Source organism: Erinaceus europaeus, chromosome 9 (genome assembly GCF_950295315.1).
Source record: "Erinaceus europaeus chromosome 9, mEriEur2.1, whole genome shotgun sequence".
NCBI classification, from domain to species: Eukaryota; Metazoa; Chordata; class Mammalia; order Eulipotyphla; family Erinaceidae; genus Erinaceus; species Erinaceus europaeus.
Genome location: NC_080170.1, coordinates 6406959 through 6434203, shown reverse-complemented (window position 1 = coordinate 6434203; position 27245 = coordinate 6406959). Strand labels below are relative to the sequence as shown.

Here is a 27245-nt window from a genome sequence, read left to right as displayed (position 1 = left end):
ACCCTTTGTCAACAAAGAAAGAAATAACTAAGGCAGGGGAGACAGTATAATGGTTCTGCAAAAGACTGCCCTGCCTGAGGCTCTGAGGTCCCAGGTTCAGTCTCCAGCATAAGTCAGAGCTGTCTTTTTCTATTTATTTATTTTCCCTTTTGTTGCCCTTGTTGTTTTTTATTGTTGTTGTACTTATTGATTGTAGTTATTGTCATTACTGTTGTGGTTATTGATGTCGTTGTTGGATAGGACAGAGAGACATGGAGAGAGGAGGGGAAGACAGAGAGGGGGAGAGAAAGACAGACACCTGCAGACCTGCTTCACCGCCTGGGAAGCGACTCCCCTGCAGGTGGGGAGCCGGGGGGCTCAAATTGGGATCCTTACGCCAGTCTTTGTGCTTTGTGCCACGTGCGCTTAACCCGCTGCGCTACCGTCAGCCTCCCAGAGTTCTCGTTTTCTTTGTGTCTTTCTCTCTGTATCTCTCTCATTAAAAATAAAATAAATATTTTTTAAAAAGAAAGACAAGGGCCAGATGGTGATGCAACTGGTTGAACGCACAGGTTACAGTGCACAAGAAACCAGGTTCGAGCCCCCAGTCCCCACCTGCAGGGGGAAAGCTTTGCAAGTGGTAAAGCAGGGCTGCAGGTGTCTCTCTGTCTCTCTCCCTCTCTATCACCCCCTTTCCCTCTCAATTTCTGGAAGTCTCTATCCAATAAATAAATAAATATAATTGAAAAAAACCTCCAGGAATGGTGGAGTTATGGGGTCATCAAACCCAGTAATAACCCTGGCTGGAAACAAATGTCTCAGTGAACCTGGAACCTGTCTGGGCCCCTCCCTATCCTGGGATCCTGGGATTCCTGGGGTCCCATCACTACATGGAACAGAAGTGTGCCCCTACCTCAGGTCAGCATCCCCTACTCCCTGCTCCCCCTCCACCCCAGGGACTGGCTCTGCCCACACCCCTGGCCTCACCTGGGACATGTGAACCACCTCAAACCATCTCAGGATGCCTGGGAGCTTGTACGCCGTCACGAAAGAGGTTCTCTCGATCCACATTGACTGTGCGGGGTGGGAGGCGGGAGGGGACACTCAGGATTCCTGGTCACCCCCAGGACCCAGCCAGGCCCCCGCCCTGGGGCCTCCCACCCCACCCAGACCAGAGCAGACAGTGCGAAGCCCAGAGGCACAGCCACTCGGAGAGTCCCCAGGAGTGAACCACAGCCCCTGTCTTCCCTAGGGCAGGGTCATGGGGCGGGGACGCCCCAAACAGTAAGGGTAAACCTGGAACCTGTCTGGTAAGGGATGACGTCATCCCTTAACAGTAAACCTGGACCTGTCTGGGCCCCTCCCTATCCTGGGATCCTGGGATTCCTGGAGTCCCATCACTACATGGAACAGAAGCGTGCGCCTACCTCAGGTCAGCATCCCCTACTCCCTGCTCCCCCTCCACCCCAGGGACTGGCTCTGCCCACACCCCTGTCTGGTAAGGGATGACGGCTCCAGGCAGCTGAAGAGGCTTGGTACCCCTCCCTAGGCAGTCTTGCCTCTCAGGACGAGGACAGGCCCTGGGGGAAACACACACACACACACACACAATTGGGGACAGTGGAGTTGGGGACACTCTAGCTTCCTAGGGGGCCTGCCTTCATCATTCCCCCTCAGGCTGGGGGGCTTCCCCACCCAGAGCTGGCAGGGGTACCCCGCACAGAGCCCAGGCTCTGCCTTCAGCCTGGACGGATCTTCAGAGTGGGGGGAGCTGGTTGGGGTGGGAGTGGGCGGGGTCTGTTTGCCTCAGTGGGTGTCAGTCGCTTCTCTCTGTGGCTTGGGACCAGCCCCCTGGCCCCTGACCGGAAGCTGGCAGGTGAACCCCAGAACGCTCCGGTGGCTGGGGGTACTCACGGCAAACTCGTTCTCGGGGTCCACAGTGCCTTTCCGCACAGGCCGGGAGTAGTGGAACCGCTGTACGTAGTTGGACTTGTAGAAGCTGAAACACAGGACAGGGGGCCTGAGCCTGTGCACGTGGGAGGCTGTGACAGTGGGCGGTGGGCACATCCTTGCGGGCCCTCTGGGGATAGGGCAGGGGTCTCCTGGATGCCCCCACACTGCCTTCCCAGCCATTGGGACATCCAGCCCAGCGCCTCAGGGGGCCAGCCAGGTGGTGATTTTTTAATTTTTGCCACCAGGGTCATTCCTGGGGCTCTGTGCCTGGATTCTATTACACCAGATGGCCATGCTTTCCCTCTACTTCTTTCTATTTTATTGGACAGAACAGTGACATGGAAAGGGAAGGGGGAGATAGAGAGGGAGAGAGAAAGACAGACACCCGCAGCCCTCGCTTCACCACCCCTGAAGCTTCGCCCCTACAGGTGAGGAGTCAGGGGCTTGAACCCGGGTCCTTGAGCATGGTAATATGTGTGCTCAACCAGGTGCACCACCGCCCGTCCCTTAGCTGAGGACATCTTCCCTACGGCCACCCCGTCTCTCTCAGAGCCTCCCCAGCCTCAGGGGGTGAGCAGGGCAGGGTGCTGGGTGTGTGGAGGGGCCTGCTGCCCCTGAAGATGTCTGCCCCACAGATAGATGCTCAGCCCTGTGCTGGGGTGTGAGGCCTTCCTGGAGGTTGGGCCCTTATAACAAAGGAGGCTGCTTCCAGCAGAGCAGCTCCGAGGATATGCCTTTAAGTAGGGGAGGGGCTGCTCTATTGGGGTGTCTGGGGATCCAGGAGAGGGGTACAGGCTGCACAGACCCCTGCCTGTGCCCATCACTGGCTTCAACTGGACAGAAAACAGTGTCCCCTGCCTTCCTGGGGCTCCCTCTGCTGTCCCCCTCTGAGTACACCCACAGTCATCACACAACCTTGAGAGCACTCAGCCCAGCACTGCCCACCCAACTGCCCCACCCTCACTGTCTGGATGCAGATTCCCTGGAGTCACTCCAGGACCCCTCCAGTGACACAGGGTTGCCCCCAGCTGCCCAGGGGCCGTTGTCCGAGGGTCCTAGGACCCACAAGCTGCAAAGCTGGCCCCTCCCCTCCTATCTCCTCTCCTGCACTCCCCTTCCCTGCCCTCCCCTCCCCCTGCCCTTCCCTCTCCCATCCCCTGCCTTCTCCATCCCTCTCCTTCCCCCTCCCTCACTCTGTTCTCCTCGCATCCCCTCCCCTACACATCCCTGTTCTCCCCTCTCATCCCCCCTCCCCACTGCCCTTCCCTTCCCTCTGGGAGCTACCCTCTTACTTTATAATCTGGTCAGGCACTGGCTTGTTCTTGAACCTAGGGTGTTCATCCAAGACCGGCTGGACAGTGAAGCACTGGATGTCTGGGGTCCCTGTAGTCAAGGACTCAAGCGTGTCAGGCCCCAGGGCCAGTCCCCAAGCACTGCAGGTCCTGGCCAAGACCTTCTGCCCCATCTCAGGATTCCTACCTCTTCCAGCCCCTCCCTTGGTCCTCGGTGACTGGCCACCCCTGGCCACTGGCTGGTCCTAATGGCCACTGAGCTGCCCCTGGGATCCTTATCAGAGCACCGGTCACCTATAAACACCCTCAGGACTCCGGCCCTGTGGACAGTTGTGGTACTTACCCAGCCTCATTTCAGTGTTGTTATGGACAATGACACCCTCACCCTCGAATAAGTGATGAAAATGGTCCCCGTTTCAGAGGCAGGGATGAGGAGAACTGAGGTCAAGGAGCCGGGTGGCTTGTGGAAGGTTGTAAAGCTTGGGGGCAGTGATGGGGTCAGACCAGGCCTGCACCTGAGTCTTTGGACCTGAGCTCTGAGTGGCTTGTGGAGCAGCTGCTTAGAAATACTGAGTCCCGGGAGTCGGGCTGTAGCGCAGCGGGTTAAGCGCAGGTGGCGCAAGGCACAAGGACCGGCATAAGGATCCCGGTTCCAACCCCGGCTCCCCACCTGTAGGGGAGTCACTTCACAAGCGATGAAGCAGGTCTGCAGGTGTCTATCTTTCTCTCCCCCTCTCTGCCTTCCCCTCCTCTCTCCATTTCTCTCTGTCCTATCCAACAACGACAACAACAATAATAACTACAACAATAAAACAACAAGGGCAACAAGAGGGAATAAATAAATAAATAAATAAAATAAAATAAAATAAAAAGAAAGAAATACTGAGTCCCAGGCCCTGTAGAGGCAGAGGCTGAAGTCTGACAGGATGCCAAGGTGGTTTATCTGCCCGCTTCACACCCCTGAGGGTCTGGATGTTACCTCACAGCAAGATGACAGGCTGTGGCCAGTCTTGAGGACAGAGAGCCACAGTCCACCAGAGATGCTGCCTTGGGCCTGTGACCGCCTCCCTCTGCTGCCCTCCCTAGATCTTCACTCACTGGAAGCCGAGAGTATGGAAAACAAATGACCAAGTCCTCAGGCTGGCACCTCAAGGTGCATACCCTCCTCCTTGCAACCTCCTGGCCAGCTCCTCCTCTAGGGCCCCCCCTGCCCCCTCTCTCTCCCTCTCTCTCCCTCTCTCTCCTCTGCTCTGCTCAGTGACTGACCCAAGTCCCCAGGCCCCGGACTGTCCCATCCCAGGACCTTAGCACGAATCCTTGCTGGTGGTCAGCAGACCCCCATTAGCAGGCAGCCCACCTGCCCTTCTGTTTGCTGCATCTCCCTGAGCAAAGCAAGTGTCCTGCTTTTCATCTCACCGCCTTTCAGACACCAAGCTGCAGATGCTACCATGTTGCCATCCTGACTTCCCTAGGAAGATGACCCCACCAATGTTTTGGAGTCCCACCTCCCCAGAGCCCTGCCTCACTGGGGAAAGAGGGAGACAGGCTGGGGGTGTGGATCCACCTGCCAACACCCATGTCCAGCGGAGAAGCAATTACAGAAGCCAGAACTCCCACCTTCTGTATCCCATGATGACCCTGGGTCCATACTCCCAGAGGGATAAAGAATAGGGCAGCTTCCAATGGAGGGAATGGGATGGGACAGGGAACTCTGGTGGTGGGAACTGTGTGGAATTGTACCCCTGTGATCTTTTTATTTTTTATTATTATTTAAAAAATATTTATTGATTCCCTTTTGCTACCCTTGTTGTTTTATTGTTGTAGTTATTATTGATGTTATTGATGTTGTCCTTGTTGGATAGGACAGAGAGAAGTGGAGAGAGGAGGGGAAGACAGAGAGGAGGAGAGAAAGACAGACACCTGCAAACCTGCTTCACAGCCTGTGAAGCGACTCCCCTGCAGGTGGGGAGCTGGGGGCTTGAACCGGGATTCTTACACAGGTCCTTGTGCTTTGCGCCGCCTGCTCTTAACCCACTGAGCTACTGCCCAACTCCACCCCTGTGATCTTACAATCTTGTTAATCATTATTATATCACTAATAAAAATTTAAAAAGAAGAAGCAAGTGAGGGGGGGCATAATGAAAAGGTCTCGGGTGAACACTGGTCACCGACCACCCTGGGTGGGGGAGAGGGAGTGTCTGAGGGCTGTCATTTCATCTGTGGGAAAGGGGCCTTGCGGGGGGCCAGGCTGCTGCTCCAGGGCTCCCTGCTCTGAGTCCTGCCTCCTGCCTGGCTCAGCTCTGCACCCAGTGGACATGGGGCTGTGAGGCCAGGCTCCCTGCTCCGAGTCCTGCCTCCTGCCTGGCTCAGCTCTCACCCAGTGGACATGGGGCTGTGAGGCCAGGCACCCCTTCCTTCACACCTGCCTCAGGTCTCCTCTGCCCTCCGCTGCTCTCCTGAGAGTTGCCCATCTGTTCTGTCTCCCTCCTTGCTCCCTTGGTCTTCTCCCTCTCCACCTCTCTCCCTCTTTTCCTTCGACTGTCTGTGCATCAGCAGCCCCCCCCCCCCTCCAGCCTCCTCTGTGCAGGCATCCTGGGAGGTGGTCTCAGCCTCCTGGGGATGGAGGTCTGGTGGAGAAGGGCAGCTTAGACCAGTTCCCCAAGGAAAGCAGATAGAGCTTGAATTCTGGAAAGGTCACAGAGTTCAGATAAGGAGACTGGGGAATGTCCTCTTCTGGGAGGGGAGAGTCTGGATCTGGAGGAAGAGGCAGTAGCCGGAGGGAGGGGACACAAAGCAGGAGGCAGGATGTGCCAATGTGCAGAGGTGGGGACATCCAGTGTGTTAACAGAGACCAGGCCAGTGCAGCTGGGGTCACGGAGGGGCAGACAGGATGGAGAAGGTCCACAGGGAGGCTGGCAGGAGGAGATGGAACCTTAAGACACAGCTGTGTGGTGCTGCCCCCGGTCCTTCTGGTTTTGCCCTGAGGGTACTCACCTTCATCTGGGATACTGTTCCCACCTATGCGCCCCACAACAGGTGATTGACCTGAAACCCCTTCCTCCAGGAAGCCTGCCTGCCTCCACTTCACCCACACCTGGAGCCCCGTTTACAGGTGTCCGCCCCCCCCCACCCCATTCCAGGGTGAGCTTTGGTCTCTCACTAGCTAGACCCTCAGCTCCCTGGAGACCAGCCTCTCTGGGAGCTCGATCTCCAGCACCAGGCCCAGCACTCAGCATAGTCAGGGCCCCACCATCTTCCCCCCAGGAATTAATGAACAAATGAATGAATGAATGAATGGCTATGCCACTCCACCAATCCATCAATGTGGCACTTGGAGCTTCCTGCCATGGGTTCTGGACTCCCATCCATGCCAGACTCTGCAGCTGGCTCCATGGAAGAGCCTCTGGCTGGGGCTCAGAGCCGGGCAGCCTGGGCCGGGACCCCCAAGGATACACTGGCCGGGGGCACGCTTCACCTCATCCCCGGGTGCCGAGGTGGTGTTCATCTTCTCCGCGTTGGGGAACTGGCTCAGAAGCTGCATCTGAAAGTCCTCTCGCCTCTCGTACTCCTTCCCCCGGTAGATGAACACTTTGTTCTGCAGGAAAATGACTTATGAGAGAGAAAAAGAGAGAGGGACAGGGAGAAGGAAAGAAAGACAGAGTCTGGGGGCTGGGAGGAGGGCAGGGCCCCAGCAGTGCCAGGAGGCTTGGGACAAGGGCACTGAGGCCAAGGTCTCCCCTCTTTCCTGGGACGCGAAGCACTTGGTTCACTGCCCTTCTAGCCAGGCAGGCTCCTCTTCCTTCTCCTCCTCCTCATCCCTCCCCCTCCTCTTGCTTCTCCCTCTCCCTCTCCTCCTTCTCCTTCTTCTTTCCCACCAGATTTATCACTGGGGCTTGGTGCCAGCACTATGAAGCCACCACTCCCGGCGACCACTTTTTTTTCCGTTTTATTGGACAGGACAGAGTGAAATTGAGAGAAGAGGGGGAGACAGGGAGAAAGAGACACTTGCAGACCTGCTTCTCTGCTTGTGAAGATTCCTCCCTGCAGGTGGGCAGCAGGGGCTCAAACCCTGGTTCTTGCAGTAATATGTGTGCTTAACTGGGTGTGCCACTCCCCGCCCCCCCCCCCCAGCACACTTCTTTAAAAGGATTGCCCTAGGAGGGATCCTGGATGCAGAAGACCTCTTCAGTCCATTCCAGCTCAGTTCAGTGCCACCCCTCCTCCTTTGGCAAGACTGAGCCTCCTGGGGACAGTGAGGGCCACAATGGTGGGTGGATCTCTGGAGACCCAGGTTCTGCCCTTCCGGCAACCCTCCCTCTTCTGACCGCAAGTGTCCACCAGGGGCACCTTTGCCTCCTGGGGGACTCTGATAGTGTCTGGACACGGGATTTGGCTGTCACCGCCCCCCCCCCACACACACACCAGGGAAGGGACCCAGGCCCAGGAGGGTCTGGTCGGAGATGTCAGCAGAGCTCAGGGGCTGACACTGTTCAGAGCCATTATCTTTGATGACCCGAGGGCCCCCCAGTTCTGTTCACTCCCACCAATGCCGTCTGTCAACGTATCTGTCTTATCATCCATCCCTCCATCACCCATTACTTATCTGCCTTTGTATGTACCTATTAGATCCATCATTCATCTGTCACATCCATGACTTTTTTTTTTTGCCAGCTGGTTATTGCTGGGGCTCAGTGACTACATCATGTGAGCCCACTGTTCCCAAAACTCATTTTTTATTTTCCTTCTTCCTCCTGCTCAGTGAAATCAGGCAGGGAGAGGAAAGCCATCACTGGGTATCTTCATTCCTAGGTGGCATGGAACTAAAGTGAATGGACTTGCCCAGAGACTCTCAGGCTCTGTCAACTCTGGTGGCTCTTGCTGGAGGTGGCAGTGGGGGCCAGGCAGACAGAGGGGTGTCTTTGGTGTGATGACACTGGAACCTCTGCGATGGGTGCTGGGTGCAGTGAAATAACAGCCCCCCCACCTCTTTTTTTTTTTTGCCTCCAGGGTTATTGCTGGGGCTCAGTGCCGGCACTAGGAATCCACTGCTCCTGGAGGCTTGTTGTTGCCCTGTTGTTGCCCTTGTTGTTTATCATTGTTGTTGGATAGGAAAGAGAGAAATTGAAAAAGGAGGGGAAGACAGAGAGGGGGAGAGGAAGATAAACACTTGCATTCCTGCTTCAGCGCCCATGAAGTGACTCCCCTGCAGGTGGAGAGCCAGGGGCTCGAACTGGGATCCTTAAGCCAGTCCTTACGCTTTGTGCCATGTGCCCTTAACCTGCTCTGCTATCGCCCAGCCTCACCCCCCTCTCCACCTCTTAAGTCACTGTGCAACAATGTTAAAATGGTAAAACTTAAGGCAAAAGGAGAAGAGAGGCAGAAGCGCAGGGTCCTCTGCCCACTTAGTTCCTGTTAGGGGCGCTCAGGATGTAGACAGGCAAGGACTAGGGGGTGTTCTGGGTTGCCAGGGGGACTCACCCGCAGAAAGGAGGGGAACCCCTGACCGTAGTAGCCCACGGCGAAGTAGTCCGGCTTGGGCCTGAGGATCTTCATGATGTTTTCGTAAAATTTCGCCTGTTGGATCTGGAAGAAGATAGACCACGGCCTATGAAAACGTGGACTAGGAACGCAGGCGTGCTCACCTCGGAACTGAATTCCAGCCAGGACACGGCCATCGCAGCTGTAAGGCCCCTGCAAGGAGCAGCCCTGCTGCCCACCTGCCAGGGGCACCTTCCCAGGGGCTGGCATCAGCACCTCTGTCTGTGGGGGCCAGGTCTGCTTTGCAGGCCAACAGGTCCAGTCTCCAGCTAGATGGGCTGAGCCCTGACAGCTGTGCAGGGGCCCTGCTGTGTGTGTGGGGGGGTGCGCGTCTGGGACATGGGTGTCTCCTGTCTTCTTGCTGATGCGCCCAATGCGCTTCAAGCACTGGAAGGGGCAACCTGTGGGCACCTCATTGCTAGGAGAGCCAGACAGAAAGGAGCGGGAGGTGAGCCCAGACCGCTGCTCCTGGGCTTGAGTGCCTTGTGTGTGGAGAGGAGCTGTGCAGGGAGGGACCCAGCGAGCCTGTGTGCCGTGAGCCTGGCGACGTGTGTTCTAACCTGTGCACTGGGCTTGTGTGTGAATGTGTGCTGAGTCTGTGTGCTGTGTGTGTGTGTGCTGGGTAGGCACATCAGGCTGTGTGTGCCCGCACACATCAGACACACATGGGGTACCCTCCAGATGTCCCCGGGGGCTAACAGGGTGGCTTCCTGGGGCGTGTGTCTGTATGTGCAGAGTCTCTTGGCATCTCAGGCCACACGCCAGCCCTGCCAAGCTGTCTGTCTTCTCCCTCCTCCTGCCACTGGCTCGGCTTCCTGTTTCCTGAAGCAACTGGATGGGCCCCTGGAGATGGGTGAGATGAGGCCTTGGGGTCCCAGCTCTCAGGCAGCCAGGACAAGTGTGGGTGTGGGGGCGCTTTCTGCAGAGACTACCTGCCCACCAGGCCCTGGGCTCTGCAGCTGAATTGGCCTGGGAACCACCACCCGGCATGGCCTGCCCGGCCCCGAGCCTGAGCAAAGGGCAGAAGGGAGCACCAGCTGGCTGTGGCCTCAGCGTGAATCACACTCACATCTGCACTAAAGCTGCTCAGTGGCAGGCGCCTCACTGAGGATGAGCACAGTGCTGGGGGTCTGCAGGGGACGCAGCCTCCAGCCACGAGGCTCCACAGAGCCCTTCACTGCTGCTGCCTCCTCCCACCCCAGGAGGGGAGGCCTGAGCCCCAGGCCCTGGGCACGCAGCCCCTCCCCACAGCATCTTACCAGGTTCTGGCTCAGTAGCTCATAGTCAAAGACCTCCTCCTCGTACTGGCAGGCCAGCTCCTTGCACAGACCGATGGCCTCCTCCCACATCTGCGGGAAGATGACACCCTGCATACGGGGCTCTGCCTGGGCACGGGTCGGAGCCCAGCCACGGCGGGTGGGCACAGCTTAACGGGCACCATCAGAGGGCTTTATGTGCCTGGATGTCTGGGGCCAGGCTTGGCTGGGCCATTTCTCCACTCTGACGCCCTGGGCTGAGCCAGGAACCGTGGGGCTGCAGTGGCGGGTTGTCTGTGCCCACTCCCCCGCCCCCCATCTCTCTGTGAATGATGCGTCCATTGCACCACAGCACAGAGAACAAGCTGCAGTCACAGACAAATGGGATCCATGTGGGTGATGGCGGACCGTGGCAGGGCTACAGGGCGGACACTTCACAAGCAGTGAAGCAGATCTGCATGCGTCTCTCCCTATCTCTCCCCCTCAATTTCTCTCTGTTCTACTGGATAAAATGAGGGGGGGAAAGAAAGAAAAGAAGGAAAGAAGGAAGGAAGGAAGGGAGGGAGGGAGGAGGGAAGGAGGGAGGGAGGGAGGTGGGATACCGCCTTTGCTGCTGTGAAACGCACGGGGGGTAAAGCATCCACATGCCTCCGTGAAAAACACAGAAGGGTTTTGAGGCATGCAGAGGAGTCCTCCAGGTGACGGTGGGGTGGACTTACGGAGTAGAAAGCCAGGGGGCGCATTTTGAAGGAGTTTCCACAAGGGGAGGTGTGAGGAAAGCAGACTGAAGAAGCGGTTGTCTGGGAGTTTGGGTTTCCTTCTAGAACTTTCTGGGAGCCATGCCTGTCCACTCCCACAATGCTTTGGTGTTGGTCACATGTTCTTCCCCTCAACTGCAGAGGGCGGGTTGCAGAAGACCAGGACTGGCCTGTCTGCTCAGCCGAGGAGAGCGGGCTTCTAGAGGTGGGGGCTATGTCCGCTTCCTGTGCTCTGCTCTGGGGAGGGGGCAACCCAGGGATGAAGCCCAGGATGGGGGTCCAGGATGGCAGTCTCTGCTCTCAAGAGGCTTCTGGTTATCAATTAGCAGAGCGCTGGCTGCTCTCCCTGCTTGGCTTGGGGATTTATAAGCCCTTCCAGACATTACCTCATTCCATCTTTCTGGGGAAGGTGGCAATGAGCTGTAGTGACAGGGCTGACCCGAATGCAGGGGGCCCCTGTGCTGGAGGAGGGCTGAGTGCAGAGAGGAGGGTGGAAGGGCCAGAGAAGCCTATGGTGGTTCTGGAGTCTGGAAGGGGGGCTCAGCCAGCATGCAGGAGGCCCCAGGCCCACAACAGCTCTCTCTCTCTCTCTCTCTCTCTCTCTCTCAATAAATAAGTGGGGCTCGATGCCTGCACTATAAATCTACCACTCCTGGTGGCCATTTCATTTTCTATTTTATTTCATAGGACAGAGAAAAATTGAGAGAGAGAAGGGGGAGATAGAGAGGGAGAAAAAAAAGACACCTGCAGACCTGCTTCATGGCTCATGAAGTGTCCCTGCTGTTAGTGGGGAGTGGGGGCTTGAACCTGGGTACTTGCACATAGTACCACCCGGCCCCTATGACTAAATATTCTCCACCAGAAATACCTGTAGGAACTGGTCTGGCAACTGGGGCTGGGGAGGTGGAGGGTGATGGTGACAGCTTACACTGGACAGAGTGTCTCCTGGGGGGTTCACAGCAGCACCAGGGAAAGGGGTGCTGTTGGACCCTGCTTTCCTAGGACGGAGGGACTGGAGTGACTGCCAGGCCCAGAGCTGCCTGTGGCAGAGGGGGAGGAGTGTCACTCAGGCTGTTGAGAGGCAGAGTCTCAAGCCAGGCTCAAGCCAAACCAGGTCCCCCCTGCAGGATGGATGCTGGCATCCGGCCGGTGCTTCTAGAAGGTTCACTGGCTGGAGGAGTGGGCAGACCATCTCTTGACCAAACCCAACCAGTGGCCCGGCCTTGCTGGGTGAGGTCAGAGAGCCACTGCCCCCTACACGTGTGGTCATTCACTCCGTGTAGGCTGATGGGCCACCAGACGTGAGCAGCAGTGGACACGGCTCTGAGCTCTTGGCCTCAAGGGGCCAGCTGGGTTGTGATTAGTCAGCACAGAACCATCAGGGTGATGCCTGGCCATGACCGGTGCCTGGAGGGGACCATCAGGGTGACTGGGAGGGGGTGGAATGCAGGGGTGTGGCTTTCTCCTGGCTGGGCCGGGAGGGCCTGTTGGGGACATGGCCTCTAAGCAAATACCAAGCAAGTCTCAGAGGCTAGGCTGGAGGAGTGGATCGGCTGGGGGGGGGAAGCATGTGCAAAGGCCCCGGGGTAGGAAAGAGCCTGGCGGAGAGTGTGAGCCACAGGGAGGGGAGACATGGACAGCTCGTTGGGGCAGCCCTGGAGAGGCCTGTGCAGCTTGCTCGGAGTGGATGGGGAACACTGGGTGGCTGTCAGCAGGTGAATGGTGTGGCCCAATGCGTCAGAATGCCTCAATTAAAAGTGGAAGGTGACCTGTCGGGGTGCCCACTGAGGAGGCGGGAGCCTGTAGTGGATGCAGGGGTGGAGATGAGCGAAAACTGAGGGGCAGTGGTAAGACTTGGGGTGGGGAGGAGGGGGAGCTGATGGGACCTGCAGAAGGGCTGGGGATGGGCAGGGAGAGCCCCCCTACCCAGCAGGGAGCCTGTGTCCCCCAGGGGACATCTTACCTTTCCCTTGTCAAAGTAGCCGATGATGGTCTCGTACAGGGACTCCTTCAGCTGCCGGTGGGTCTGGGGGTGCTGCTGGCCCGTCTGCATGACCTGTGAGGCGCACTGCTCGTCCGACCACTGGGGGGGGGGGGTCAGGGGGGAGGCCGTATCACCCGGGTGAGCGGTCACCAGGGGGCGCTGTCCTCTCCCGGCCACCAGGAGCAGGAGACAGCCTCCTCTACTGGAAGGCAAGGCCACCCCCAGGTGTCCGGTGGCTGCAGCTCCCTGGGGAGGCACCTTGTGACCTGGGCCCTGTCTGCCTTTATTAGACTGCGTGTGCTCACTGGGGGGGGGGGGGGAGCCCCAGAGACAGGACTCCAGCTCTTATTTATTTTAATTTTATTGGATAGAAAGAGAAATCAAGAGGGAAGGGGGGAGAGAGAGAGAGAGGGAGGGAGAGAAAAAGGGAGAGAGAGGGAGAGAGAGAGAGAAAGAGGGAGAGAGAGAGAGGGAGGGAGAGAGAGAGGGAGGGAGAGAGAGGGAGGGAGAGAGAGAGGGAGGGAGGGAGAGAGAGGAAAAGAGAGGGAGAAAGAAAGGGAGAGAGAGGGAGGGAAAGAGAGGGAGAAAGAGAGGGAGGGAGAGAGAGGGGGAGGGAGGGAAGGAGAGAGAGAGAAAGAGAGAGAGAGACCTACAGTACTACTTTACCACTTGTGAAGCTTTCCTTTTGCAGGTGGGGACCAGGGGCTTGAACCCGGGTCCTTGTACATGGTAACGTGCACTTAACTAGGTGCACCACTGCCTGGCTCTAGAGATCCCAGCCCTTCAAAACCTAACGGGAGGGAATACTTCTGGTTTTCCCAGCAAGAGCCTTCCTTCCTTCCTTCCTTCCTGCCCCCCCCCACCCCGGTTTATTGCTGGGACTCAGTGGCAACACTGTTCCCACAGCCACTTTTTTCATTTTTTTCCCTATTGTATTTGATAGGGCAGAGAGAAATTGGGGGGGGGGGAGAGAGACCTGTAGCCCTGCTTCCCCGCTCCTGAAGCGTCCCCCTTGCTGGTGGGGAGCAGGGGTTCCAACATGGCCCATGAGTACTCAGTAGGGTGCATGACCACCTGGCCCCTGGAGCCGCACTTCCCAGAGCAGGGGAGGGTCTCGGGGATGCTGCGGTTTCATAGGGGGTGTCTGGGTGTCATATCAACACGCTGGATGCGACATCAGGCCACAAGCACATCTTGGGGCCATAGCGATATGACCTTAGGTGACCTTTTGTGACCCAGCAGCCAGAGCGGTGTGCGGGAAACCTGCCAGACCAACCCCCGGGGACGCAGAGCAAGAGGTGTCCTGCTTTTCTCTCTCCCGTGGAAACCCCGTGCGCAGCTGGGCGGTACCTTGAGCAGCCAGGTGTGCAGCAGGAGGGTGTAGGCGGCCTCGGTGAAGTTCTCGCAGTCCAGGTGGAGATCCCGGAGCTTGTAAAGGTACCTGTGAAGGAGGGACTGGTGAGCAGGGCGGGGGACACCGGGCACCGCTCTGCTTGGGTCTCACCTTCTGCACCCCATAGAGAATCTGATCCAGGGGGAGTCGGGCGGTGGCGCAGCGGGTTAAGCGCACGTGGCACAAAGCGCAAGGACCGGCGTAAGGGTCCTGGTTCAAGCCCCAGGCTCCCCACCTGCAGGGGAGTCACTTCACAGGCGGTGAAGCAGGTCTGCAGGTGTCTGTCTTTCTCTCCCCCTCTCTGTCTTCCCCTCCTCTCTCCATTTGTCTGTCCTATCCAACAATGACAACAATAACTACAACAGAAAAACAACAAGGGCAACAAAAGGGAATAGATAAATAATTATTAAAAAAAAAAAAAAAAAACTTGATCCAGGGGTCAGGTGGTAGCACACTGGATTAAGTGCACATAGTGCAAGTATCCTGGTCCGAGCCCTCAGCTCCCCACCGGCAGGGCAGACTCAGTGAAGCAGGTCTGCGGGTGTCTCTCCCTCTCTCCCTCTCTATATTTCCCTCCTCTCTCAATTTCTCTCTGTCCTATCCAATAAAATGAGAGGAAAAAAATGGCCAAAAGGAGCAATGGATTTGTAGTGCTGGCACCGTGTCCCAGTGATAAAGCTAGTGACATATAAAAATAAAAAAGAATTTTGGTCCATACTCCCAGAGGGATAAAGAATAGGATAGCTTCCAGTGGAGGTGTTAGGACAGAACTCTGCTGGTGGGAACTGTGTGGAATTATACCCCTGTGATCTTGCAATCTTGTTAGTCATTATGAAATCACTAAGAGTAATCATATATATATATATATATATATATATATATATATATATATATATATATATACATATGCCACTCCTGTTTCCTCCATGTCTCTGGTCACTTAAGGAGCCACTGTGGGTCAGACGCTGGCTGCCCGGTCTGAGGGTGGGAGCTACCAAGGCTCCCCCTGGGAGTCTGACCATTCAGAGCCTGGACACTCTGGAGGCCTCTCTCTCCTTCGCTGACTCAATCTGCAAGGCCGTATGGGGCACCCCCGGTGCTGGAGCAGCCCCCATGGGACACTGGCTCAAACAGACTCCAGCCAGGCGGCTTCAGGGGGCCTGGGGGTGTGTGTGATGAAGGTTAATGGGGAGAGAGATGCCGTCCTCCCCAGACAACTCCTGCCCCGCTCCTGTGACAGACCTACACAAAGTCCACACCTTTTGATTTCTCTCCCTCCCTCTCTCCCTCCCTCCCTCCCTTCCTCCCTCTCTTCCTTCTTTTCCCTCTTTTTTTTTTAAGGGTAAGATGAAAATGCTAATTTTTTTCTGAGGCAAAAGTCCTTAGATTTTAAAAGTCTGGCAGCCAAGTGGAAATGTTTCTTTCTTTCTTTCTTTTTTTTGCCTCCAGGGTTATCTCTGGGGCTCTGTGCCGGCACTATGAATCAGTGGTAGCTATTTTTTCCATTTTATTGGATAGGACAGAGAAAAATTGAGAGAGGAGGGAAAGATAGAGTGAGAGAGATAGAGAGAGAGACACCTGCAGACCTGCTTCACTGCTTGTGAAGTGACCCCCCCCCCATAGGTGGGGAGTCAGGAGCTCGAACCGGGATCCTTACACGCTTTGTACCATGTTGCTTAACCCGCTGCACTGCCACCCAACCCCAGTGGAAATGTTTTCAAATGTCAGGCTGTGCCCCATGGGCAATGTCTGACTTTTCCAGGTGACTGAGGACACATGTCCAGAGCGCAGATAGCTCCGGGGTGCTCCAGGTGTGCTCCTCAGCTGGGGTGGGAAGGAGGAGGAGAGTGGGAGCAGGTGGCAGGCTCCTTGCCTGCAGCTGCTCCTTGAGGCCTCAGTGCAGAAGGCAGAAGGGAAGCAGAAGGGAGTCAGAGAAAACAAGCCTTTTATTTGGGGAACCAGGGCAAGCTGGTGAGGTCCGGAGCCTGCAGACCCCAAAGCATAGTCCTGCCATTATGCTGTGGCCGGCTCTCCACGGTGAACAGCACCCACACCCGGGGCACCTTGTGGACTCATCTGCTAACCGAACGCTAGCTCCTATTTCTGGAATAATGCAAAACTCAGTCCCTAAAAATATCTGCAGGAACAGCAGGGTGGGTTCAGACTCGCAGCCTCTGGCCTTTCTGCTGGAAGGGAAGGTATCAGCAGCCTTCAAAGCACCCTGGTCATTAACTTTCTGGTAGATTCTAGGCTGGGGCAACTCGTCTCACATTTGTGCACAAAGAGAAAGTTACAAAGATTTGACTGTTGAGCTATTTATAATATACATGAGTTGGAAGCAGCCTAAGTGTTCTGTAGCTTAAGACTGACTGTAGAGTTCCTGGTCTGTTCTGGAAAGGGCATCTCATAGTTTCACCAAGAACGTAATGGAAGTACACTCAGCAGACATGTAACATTTGTCTGTCGGAGAGTAAATTGTAAACAACACGAGTCTGATTTTCACAGAACAACAGCAACCAAAAAATTACACACGCACATAATTTGACTCTACAGAAATGAGGAAGCATCTAGGAATATGTTTGGCTGGTGAGTACTGATTTCACTTTTTTTTTATTCGGCTTGTCTGTTTTTTATCAGTTTCTATGTTTTGGTGATAGGATGCATTATTTCTGTAATGAGCAAAAATAACGATTTTAAAAAAAACTTTGGAGGAAAGGGAAAAAAAAAACAGTGAGAGATTCTGAGAAAAACTGGCAAGGGAGATCACTGCTCCAGGCAAATGCCCTCCCCTCAACAAAAAACCAAAACACCCCATCATGCTATGTTCAAATAAATATCTTTGAAATGTCTGCAAGGAATAAGGTATTAAACATCTTGTTGGCTATTTTGCCCCTTCTGAAACTAGGCCAGCCAGTGAGCCCCATGCCAGCCCTTAAGACATGGGTTCAGCAGCTCTGCCCACATGGGGCTGGGGAGTTGGCAGGGCACAGCAGAGAGGTCAGAGGCAGACAGAAGCGGGGAGGGGAGGCTGGTGAATGTCGGGGGTCAGAAGGAGTTGCACTTTGAGGAGGCTGACGGGAATCAGGACACTGCAGACCCCAGTATCAAGAAGACATGTCTTGGGGAGGCGGGTGGTGGCGCACAGGGTTAAGCTCACATAGTATGAAATGCAAAAACCCTGCAAGGATCCTGGTTTGAGCACCCAGTTCCCCACCTATGGGGAAGGGGGTCACTTCACAGGTAGTGAAGCAGGTCTGTGGGTGTCTCTCTCCCCCTCTAGCTTCCCTATCTCCCTATCCCCTTCTCAATTTCTCTCTGTCCTAACAAAAAAAAAAAAATGGCCTCCAGGAGCAGTGGCTTCATACTGCAGGCACCAAGGCCCAGCAATAACCCTGGAGGCAGAAGAAGGAGGAGAAGGAGGAGCAAGAGGAAGAGGAGGAGGAGAAGAAAAAGATGATGAAGAAGAAGAAGAAGAGGAGGAGGAGGAAGAGGGAGAAGAAGGAGAAGGAGAAGGAGAAGGAGAAGGAGGAGGAGGAGGAGGAGAAGATGTGTTTCAGTTCTATCTGGAAGGCAGTGAGAAGCCATGGGTGGGGAATGGGCAGGAGAGGGGCACAGTGGGTCTGATGCAGAGTGGGCACTGCCCCTGGCGCTTACCTGATGTACATCTCTTCCCGATTGTTATCTTTGTAGAAGTTCTAAGTGGGGTGAGAAAAACAGGGGTGAGTGCTTTTCTTTGGGTGGGTGGGTGGGAGTGGGTTGGGGAGTGGAGGGATGGTTGTTTCCTCTCCGGGAGGTTTGCCCACAGCCTGGAAAGTGACTGCCCGGACCCCTGATCTAGACAAAGGCAGAGGAAGGGGGTGTCTCAGCCCTTGAGTGCCCCTCCTACTCCCCCCGACCCAGCAGGCTCCTGGGCACACACTGACCGCTGAAGGTCACCTTCTTCAACCAGCCCGGGCACTCTGTACAGAGACTCCCACCAAAGCCAACCAGGGAGCTGGTAGGGCTCCTCCTCCTTTGTGCTACCATTGGGGTTTTTAAACTCCCCATAGCATTTCAGGGAATCAGTGCAATACCCAGGCTGTTAAGAAGAGCCCACATGGGGGGCTGGGTGGTGGTGCATCTAGTTAAGCACATGTAGTACTGAGTGCGAGGAACCGCTGCTCAAGGATCTGGGTTCAAGGCCCAGCTCCCCACCTGCAGTGGGGAAGTTTCACAAGTGGTGAAACAGGTCTGCGGGTGTTTCTCTTTCTCTCTCCCTCTCTATCTCTGCCTCCCCTCTCAGTTTCTCTCTGTCCTACCCAATAAAATGGAAAAAATGACCGCCAGGAGCAGTGGATTCCTTGCATGGCACTGAGCCCCAGCGATAACCCTGGAGACAAATGAATGAATAAATAAATAAACAAATCCACTTGGGTCAAGGGGAGGTTAGGACCATGAAGGGCAGGGCTGGTGAGGGGGGCGGGGGTTGTGCATCCAGAGTCGGGGGTGGGGGGTGGGGGTGGCAGAAGCAGATACTGTCACGGGGCTTTGGGCCAATTCTAATCACTTAGTGTGTGTGTGTGTGTGTGTGTGTGTGTGTGTGTAAGGGAGGAGTATTTGGGTTCCAGCCTGGGTGTGTAAGGGAGGAGTATTTGGGCTCCAGCCTGGGTGTGTAAGGGAGGAGTATTTGGGCTCCAGCCTGGGTGTGTAAGGGAGGAGTATTTGGGTTCCAGCCTGGGTGTGTAAGGGAGAGGTATTTGGGTTCCAGCCTGGGTGTGTAAGGGAGGAGTATTTGGGCTCCAGCCTGGGTGTGTAAGGGAGGAGTATTTGGGTTCCAGCCTGGGTGTGTAAGGGAGAGGTATTTGGGTTCCAGCCTGGGTGTGTAAGGGAGGAGTATTTGGGTTCCAGCCTGGGTGTGTAAGGGAGGAGTATTTGGGTTCCAGCCTGGGTGTGTAAGGAAGGAGTATTTGGGTTCCAGCCTGGGTGTGTAAGGGAGGAGTATTTGGGTTCCAGCCTGGGTGTGTAAGGGAGGAGTATTTGGGTTCCAGCCCCAGGTCCGGCCGGTCTCTGAGGTCCCCGGCGCTGCTGCTTTCCTGGCCACAGCGGAGGCGCACCCGGAGCTGGGCCCAGCTGGGACGGCCGGAGGGCCCGAGGGCGTGGGGGCGGTGGGTGGCGCCTACCAGCAGGTTCACGGTGCAGCTCATGCGGTTGTCCCTGCTCTCATCCGTCATCACGTCTCGATAGTCCAGAAGCTTTTCCAGGAGGCCTCGAACCAGACTCACGAAGCTCTCCACTGACTTTCTGATGCCGGGGTGCTCCAGGGCGCACTCTGTCAGGCTGCGGACATGGGGCAGTGAGCTTGTGCACGTGAGGGAAGGACATGGGGAGAGGTCCTGGGCCATGCGCACGGGATGCCAGAGAATCCAAGCTCCTGACTTTGGGCTGGTTAAAACTGCTAATATAGGGGCCGGGCGGTAGCGCAGCGGATTAAGTGCAGGTGGCACAAAGCACAAGGTCCGGCATAAGGATCCTGGTTTGAGCCCCCGGCTCCCCACCTGCAGGGGAGTCGCTTCACAGGTGGTGAAGCAGGTCTGCAGGTGTCTGTCTTTCTCTCCCCCTCTCTGTCTTCCCCTCCTCTCTCCATTTCTCTCTGTCCTATCCAACAGCAAGGACAGCAATAACCACAACAATCATAATTACAACAAGAGCAACAAAGTGGAAATAAAGAAATGAAACTGCTAATATAAACATCTTAGTTCAGTGGGCAGGACACTTGCCCTGCCTGGCATGCCACCCTGGCGCTGCAGGGAAGATGCCAGGGCACCAGTCTCTCCACCTACGGTCGGATGGAAAAAAGGGGGAGGAGCTGTGAAACTGTCGACTCAGCAATAAGCAAACAAACAAATAAAGCACACACTGTGACCCAAGGAGTTGGCTTCGGGAAATCTACTTTGCAATATATATTTATTTATTCCAGGGCAGGTCAGTGGCACACCTGGTTGAGAGCACATGTTGCAATGTGCAAGGACCCGGGTCCCCCAGTCCCCACCTGCAGGGGGAAGGTTTGCGACTGGTGAAGCAGGGCTGCAGGTGTCTCTCTGTCTCTCTAGCAGCCTCTTCCCTCTCAATTTCTGGCTGTCTCTATCCAATAAAGGAATAAAGATAATAAAAATTTAAAATATATATATTCCAGGGGCCAGGCAGTGGTGCACCTGGTTAAGCACACACATTACAGTGTGCAAGGATCTGGGTTCAAGCCCCTGGTCCCCACCTGTAGGGGGAAAGCTTCATGAGTGTTAAAACAGGGCGGGAGTCAGGCTGTAGCGCAGCGGGTTAAGCGCAGGTGGCGCAAAGCACAAGGACCGGCATAAGGATCCCGGTTCGAACCCTGGCTCCCCACCTGCAGGGGAGTCGCTTCACAGGCGGTGAAGCAGATCTGCAGGTATCTATCTTTCTCTCCCTTTCTTTGTCTTCCCCTCCTCTCTCCATTTCTCTCTGTCCTATCCAACAACAATGACAACAACAATAATAACTACAACAATAAAACAACAAGGGCAACAAAAAGGAATAAATAAATAAAAATAAAATATTTTTAAAAAATTTAAAAAAACAGGGCTGCAGGTGTCTCTCTGTCTCTCCTCTGCACTATATCCCCCTCACCTCACAATTTCTCTCTACCTCTATTCAAAATAAATAAAGATTTTAATATATTTTTTCCCAGAAGAGCTCAAGGAAACATAATTTTGAACATCTACAAAGTCTGTTTAATTGGAGAATGACTGGAAGCTGTTTATTCTCAGGACAGAGAAATGACTAAGGACTGACTGGCTGACTGGCTGACTGACTGACTGAAACCAGAGTCCCAAAATGTAATTCCACGAGGCAGCTAAAGGCCATGGGAGACCAATATGTTCTAACACAGAAAAACTGTAGAAACGATGAGGATGAGCTCAGGGGCCGGCAGGTGGCTCACTTGGCGTCACTTATGCCGAGGGACCCGGGTTTGAGTCCCCAGGCCACCCACTTCCTGGGAGACACTGCAGAGGGGAGGCTCCATGAGCAGTGGGGCAGTGCTGCCATGTCTCTCTTCTCTCCGTCCCTTGCTATCTTTCTATGTCTCTGTCTCTCACCCTCTATCTAGAGGAAAGAGACACAGTGGCCCGCAGGAGCAGTGGAGTCTGACAGGCACCAAGCACCCAGGATGACCCTGGCGGCATTCAGATCAAGAGCCGAAGCTCCAGGCTGTGCTTTGTCTGTCAGCTGACGAGCTCACAGCCAGCCTGCTGTGTCCTGGGTGTTGCTGTGGACACTTCAGGCATTTTGACTCATTTCCGTCTCCTGGAGGGTGTCATGGGGTCCATCCCGTCTAACCCCTTCTGCCTCACATCCCCACGCCTCGTCCAGCAGGAGGCCTGGGCAGGCGGGCGCAGGACAGCAGAGTGACCCTGCAGGCTCTGCTCACCCTGGGACAGAGGCGGGTCAAGGGAGCGGCTCTGGAGGTGCAGAGTGGGTGCTGTGCATGGCTGTGCAGGGGCTCTGCCCTGGGATCTCAGCCTTGTGCCCTGCTGCAGGGATGCGGCAGCCACAGTCAGGGAGGCCCGGTTCTAGGCACGTGGGCACCATGCCATGCCTAACCATGTGCCTACACGATCAGATCTCACAGAGGAGCCTGAGTGTCAGCGGAAGCCTGGAATGAGGAGCTGGGAGGAAGGGAAGAGGGTCTAGGGAGGACTATACTATAGGACAAAAGACAGAGAGGCTCAGGGCTGCAAATAGCCAGGCCTCTCTGGAGGAGGAGGAGGAGGAGGAGGAGGAGGAGGAGGAGGAGGAGGAGGAAGAGGAGCAAGAGGAGGAGGGGGTGATGGTGATTGATGATAAGTTGCTTATATTCCTAGATACCTCCTAGGCATTTTGAAAATCTTATTTATTTTATTTTAATGAGAGAGAGAGAGAGAGAGAGAGAGAGAAGAGAAGAGAAGAGAAGAGAAGAGAAGAGAAGAGAAGAAGAGGGGAGAGGAGAGGAGAGGAGAGGAGAGGAGAGGAGAGGAGAGGAGAGGAGAGGAGAGCCCTGCTCAACTCTGTCGATGGTGGTGCTGGGGTTTGAACCCGGGACCTTGGAGCCTCAGGCAGGAAAGCAGCTTCACAGAACCATTATGCTGTCTCTCCTAGGTATTGAAGACTGTGCTAAGAGAAAACACAAAGCAGAACATGGACTGGAGTTGGTGTATTGCACCAGAGTAAAAGACTCTGGGGTTGGGGGTGGGAGTTCAGGTCTTGGAACCTGATGGCAGAGGACCTAGTCGGGGTGGAACTGTTCTGTGGAAAGCTGGGAAATGTTACACATGTACAAACTATTGTATTTACTGTTGACTGTAAAAAAAAATATTCCCAATAAAGAAATAAAAAATAAATAAGAAAGTAAGTAGTATATATATTTTTAAAAGGAAAGCTAATGTAATAAAGTAACAGGGGAAAAACAAAGAAGACCATGCTAGGCACTTTATAAGCCTTTTTTTTTTTTTCTTTTTTGCCAGAGCACTGCTTGCTCTGACTTATGGTGGTCTGGGGGATTGAACCTGGGACGTGGGAGCTTCAGGCATGAGAGCTGGTTTGCATAACCATTATGCTATCTTCCCCACCCTATAAGCCATTTTTTTCTTTTTGCTCAGTTTCTACAGGGGCTCTCAGAATTGATGGTACTTCCACGTCTGGTTTGCAGAGGGAAACTGAGGCAGGAGGGCGGCCAAGACTCTGACTTCTGGGGTAGGGCTTGACTGGCTTTGTAAGAGTCACTCACACCACTGTCTCTGGGGTAAAAATATAATGAGCTGTTTTTAATTTCCTCACCCTCTGAGGCCTCCTCGTAAATAATTGCTCAGGAAGGACTTCCAAATCCCGCTGTTCTGCCAAAGACGGCCGCGAGTCCCAGCCCTCTCAGCAACACGGAGACGGCCAGCCCCACTGCTCTTAGCTAACACTGACACTATTTTCCTCTTCTGAACTTTAAGACAAACACTGACTCGGTCAAATGTCACCTTCCCCACCTCCTCACCCCCACAGGAACAGCCCACCCAGAGACCCACTTTGGGGGTTTTCTGCCACCCTGTATGGTGCCCACTGGTGGACTGGTGCTCTTTGCTCAGTGAGGGCTGGGCAGGGGGGCAGGAGGAGGCATGCTGGGAGCCACTCTGCTGGCTGGGGGCTGGGGGCTGGGGGCGCGGGGAGGATTTGTGCAGAGCAAGGGCCTAGTGTGCTCTCAATTACTCAGGATGATTGGGGAAAGAACCCAACATCTGAATTCTGATGAGGAATCTGAAAGGGGCTGGGAGGTGGCACAAGGTCTGGGTTCGAGACCCCAGTCCCCAACCAAGCAATGCTCTCTCTCACCTGCTCCCTCTCAGAACAGTCAGAGAAACAGCCCCTCTGAAGAGCGAACAGGGGAGGGGCTCCTTCCCTGGATGGATGTCCCCACCTCCTAGCAGGACTCCCCTAGGCCCTGAGCCCTACCTCTCAGCCTCTCCAGCCCCTCCATCAGGACAACACTAGGCCCTGAGTACCCCCGGCCCCTCCAGCAGGAGCATCCTTTGTCCTGAGCCCTACCCCCAGCCTCTGCAGGACACCCTTGGGCCCTGAACCCTGCCACCCAGTACCTCTGCAGGAACCTCCCGGGCCCTTAGACCACCCCTTCAGCCTGTCCTCAGGACCCACTTAGGCCCTGAATCTTGTGTGCCAGGCCCTCTGGCAGAAGGCCCCAAGCCACCAAGCGCTGATCCCTAGCCCCTCCACAGGACTCCCCTGGACCCCAGCCCTGTCCTCCAGCCCCTCCACAGGGCTCCCCTGGGCCCTAGCAATGTCCCCAGCCCCTCCATAGGGCTCCCCTGGGCCCCAGCCCTGTCCCCAGCCCCTTCGCAGGGCTCCCCTGGGCCCCAGCCATGTCCCTAGACCCTCCGCAGGGCTCCCCTGGGCCCCAGCCCTGTCCCCAGCCCCTCCGCAGGGCTCCCCTGGGCCCCAGCCCTGTCCTCCAGCCCCTCCGCAGGGCTCCCCTGGGCCCCAGCCCTGTCCTCCAGCCCCTCCGCAGGGCTCCCCTGGGCCCCAGCCCTTTCCCCAGCCCCTCCACAGGGCTCCTGCACTCACATGGACTCCAGAAGCTGCATGTACTGCTCGTCCCCTCGGCCGCCCTCCACCTCATGGTCCAGCTTGAGGATGATCTCATTTTCAAACTGAAGAGGGAAAGGGAAGCAGATATGTCAGGAGGTGCAGCACAGAGGAGTTTTCTTTTTTTACTTTTGTGGTAGTTGTTGTTGTTATTGATGTCATTGCTGTTAGATAGGACAGAGAGAAATGGAGAGAGGAGGGGAAGACAGAGGGGGAAGAGAAAGACAGACACCTGTGTTGGATAGTATGCCAGCTCCCCCCGGCTTAAACACCAGTATGTCTGTATGAGATTAATTTGATCCCATTCAAAGCTGTGGTCTATCTACATAAATCACTTTTACATTTACATAAAGCACCACCTTCCCTCCAGGGCATTGGTGGTTTAGTGGTAGAATTCTCACCTGCTCCGCCCCCTCTCCTTGTCACACCCTGATCCTCTCCTTGTCACACCCTGATCTTCCACCAGTCACTTTTCTCTCCACCCTCTCTATGTCACATCCTGTTTCCACCCTACTTGGAGAGTATAAAAACAGCTGCTCTTCTGATTAAACACACTTGGAAATTGCTTTCTGGCTCTGAGGGTTTCAGAGTGTATCTCCTGAGAAGTTAGTGCGGCATGAGCTCCTGATCCCTCTCCCACGCAGCAGCCTAGATCAACTCCAGTTGAGTTCTCTCCAACCCAGAGAGCACTAGCTGGGGAAGAAGCACCCTCAGGCTCTCCCAGCACACCTGCAGACCTGCTTCACCACTTATGAAGCGACTCCCCTGCAGGTGGGGAGCCGGGGGCTCAAACCGGGATCCTTATGCTGGTCCTTGTGCTTCGCGCCATGTGCACTTAACCCACTGTGCTACTACCCGACTCCCTACAGAGGAGTTATTTAAACCTCATTCTTTCAACCTAAAGCCCCAGAGAGCACTTGCCATCTCCTGGGTTTAGTGCTGGGTGCTGGTGCCTGTCTTCTAGAAGTCTCCAGAGAGTAGAGAGAGAGGAAGGGAGGAAGGAAGGAAGGAAGGAAGGGAGAGAGGGAGGGAGGGAGGGAGGGAGGAAGAGAGGGAGGCGAGAAGGCACTAGGGGGGTGCAGCTGAGGCACCCCAGCCAGGATCAGAGCAGTAGGCCGGCTGTGCCCCACACCCATATGATGCCTACAGAGGCGTCAAGTTTAAAGTCGGGGCTGGGGGCTCTTGGGGGCAGAGATGGTGCCAGGCGTGGGCGACCACAGAGCAGACGCTGAGGCCACAGGTCCCGGCTTTCCGTGCACCCTCCCGGAAGGCCAGGTTGTCACCAGAGCTGGTGGCAGGGCAGGCACCGTTGTCGACGCAGGGCAGGCTGATGGCTGTGCCAGGCCGTGCGGGCCAGTGGCTCAGCCGCTGCTTCATCAAAGTAGCCGAGACGGTGCAGGGCCAGAGTCAGCGCCTGGGCAGGTCACAGGGCCTGCGGGTCTCAGCGCGGGGCTGGCTGTGCCCTCGGGACAGGCCTTCCGGGAGCCCACTGCCTGGGGAGATCTCACGCCAGCCCGGCCTGCTCCCCATCTGCCTCAGGAAGCCCTGGCAGAGGTGCCCTGAAGTCACTGGGAAGCTGAACTTCTTCTCAGAGCTGCGGGGAGAAGCTGCCTCGGGAGCCCTGCAGATGAGCTTGTGGAGGTGGTTAATAAGCACGTGTCTGGGGTCACAGAGGGGCCCCCGGGGAGGGAGACTGCAGGGTGTCAGGGAGCCTGCACGACACAGGCCACATCCAAGGCCCCTGGTGAGCAGAGGAAGGGCTCACAGCACTGCTGAGCACAGCCTGTCCTAGCCTGCTCCTGAGTGCTCCAGCCTGCTCCTGAGTGCTCCAGCCTGCTCCTGAGTGCTCCAGCCTGCTGCTAAGTGCTCCAGCCTGCTGCTAAGTGCTCCAGCCTGCTCCTGAGTGCTCCACCCTGCTCCTGAGTGCTCCAGCCTGCTGCTAAGTGCTCCAGCCTGCTTCTGAGTGCTCCATCCTGCTTCTGAGTGCTCCACCCTGCTCCTGAGTGCTCCAGCCTGCTCCTGAGTGCTCCAGCCTGCTTCTGAGTGCTCCACCCTGCTCCTGAGTGCTCCACCCTGCTTCTGAGTGCTCCAGCCTGCTCCTGAGTGCTCCAGCCTGCTTCTGAGTGCTCCAGCCTGCTCCTGAGTGCTCCACCCTACTCCTGAGTGCTCCACCCTGCTCCTGAGTGCTCCACCCTGCTCCTGAGTGCTCCAGACTGCTCCTGAGTGCTCCAGCCTGCTCCTGAGTGCTCCAGCCTGCTAAGTGCTCCACCCTGCTCCTGAGTGCTCCAGCCTGCTCCTGAATGCTCCAGCCTGCTCCTGAGTGCTCCAGCCTGCTGCTAAGTGCTCCAGCCTGCTCCTGAGTGCTCCCTCTCCTTAGTGCTCCAGCCTGCTGCTAAGTGCTCCAGCCTGCTGCTAAGTGCTCCAGCCTGCCCTTTAGTGCTCCAGCCTGCCCTTTAGTGCTCCCTCTTTTCAATGCTCCAGATTTCTACTCAGTGCTCCCTCTCCTCAGTGCCCCAGTGTGTGCCCACACCAGCACCAGGAACTCCCACATTCATCTGTCAGGGTCTGCCTCCCTGGGCTCCCCTCACCCTGAGACTGTGGGGTCCTCCACCCCGCGTGACTGCAGGAGGCCCAGAGCATCTCCCAGGGACGTCCAGGGGGAAAACACGGCCTCGCTGACGCCCGGCGCAGAGTAGGTGCTCCGGATCCTCACTGTGGCCAAGTGACGGTACTGGCACTGGTCAAAGATGCTGCTGTGCCACCATCACAGCTGCCAAGGCAGGTGGACCACAGTGAGGAGACTGAGGCAGAGCAGGGCCTGGGACTGGCTGGGCTTGGACTGGGGTTGGGCCCAAGGACCCGCTGCCAATCAGGTGCTCTGTCGCCACGGCCGCCCTTGCCCCGCCTGACGCTGTCGCCAGGCTTAGGCCACACTCCAGACCTGTCCAGGATCACCCC

At 56.0% G+C, this 27245-nt stretch overlaps 1 protein-coding gene across 1 annotated transcript in view; it reads right to left on the bottom strand.

The window, feature by feature from the left end:
- DOCK2 (dedicator of cytokinesis 2) overlaps positions 1–27245 on the bottom strand; it is a 352493-nt gene that overhangs the window by 20507 nt on the left and 304741 nt on the right. The window contains exons 28-38 of the mRNA XM_060197015.1: positions 24267–24352; positions 19313–19469; positions 17808–17848; positions 14111–14201; positions 12740–12859; positions 10022–10111; positions 8703–8807; positions 6678–6819; positions 3225–3306; positions 1894–1978; positions 967–1053 (exon numbers count right to left, since the gene is read on the bottom strand). Coding sequence (XP_060052998.1) covers positions 967–1053; positions 1894–1978; positions 3225–3306; positions 6678–6819; positions 8703–8807; positions 10022–10111; positions 12740–12859; positions 14111–14201; positions 17808–17848; positions 19313–19469; positions 24267–24352 — 1086 coding nt within the window. The remainder of the gene's footprint in view (positions 1–966; positions 1054–1893; positions 1979–3224; positions 3307–6677; positions 6820–8702; positions 8808–10021; positions 10112–12739; positions 12860–14110; positions 14202–17807; positions 17849–19312; positions 19470–24266; positions 24353–27245) is intronic.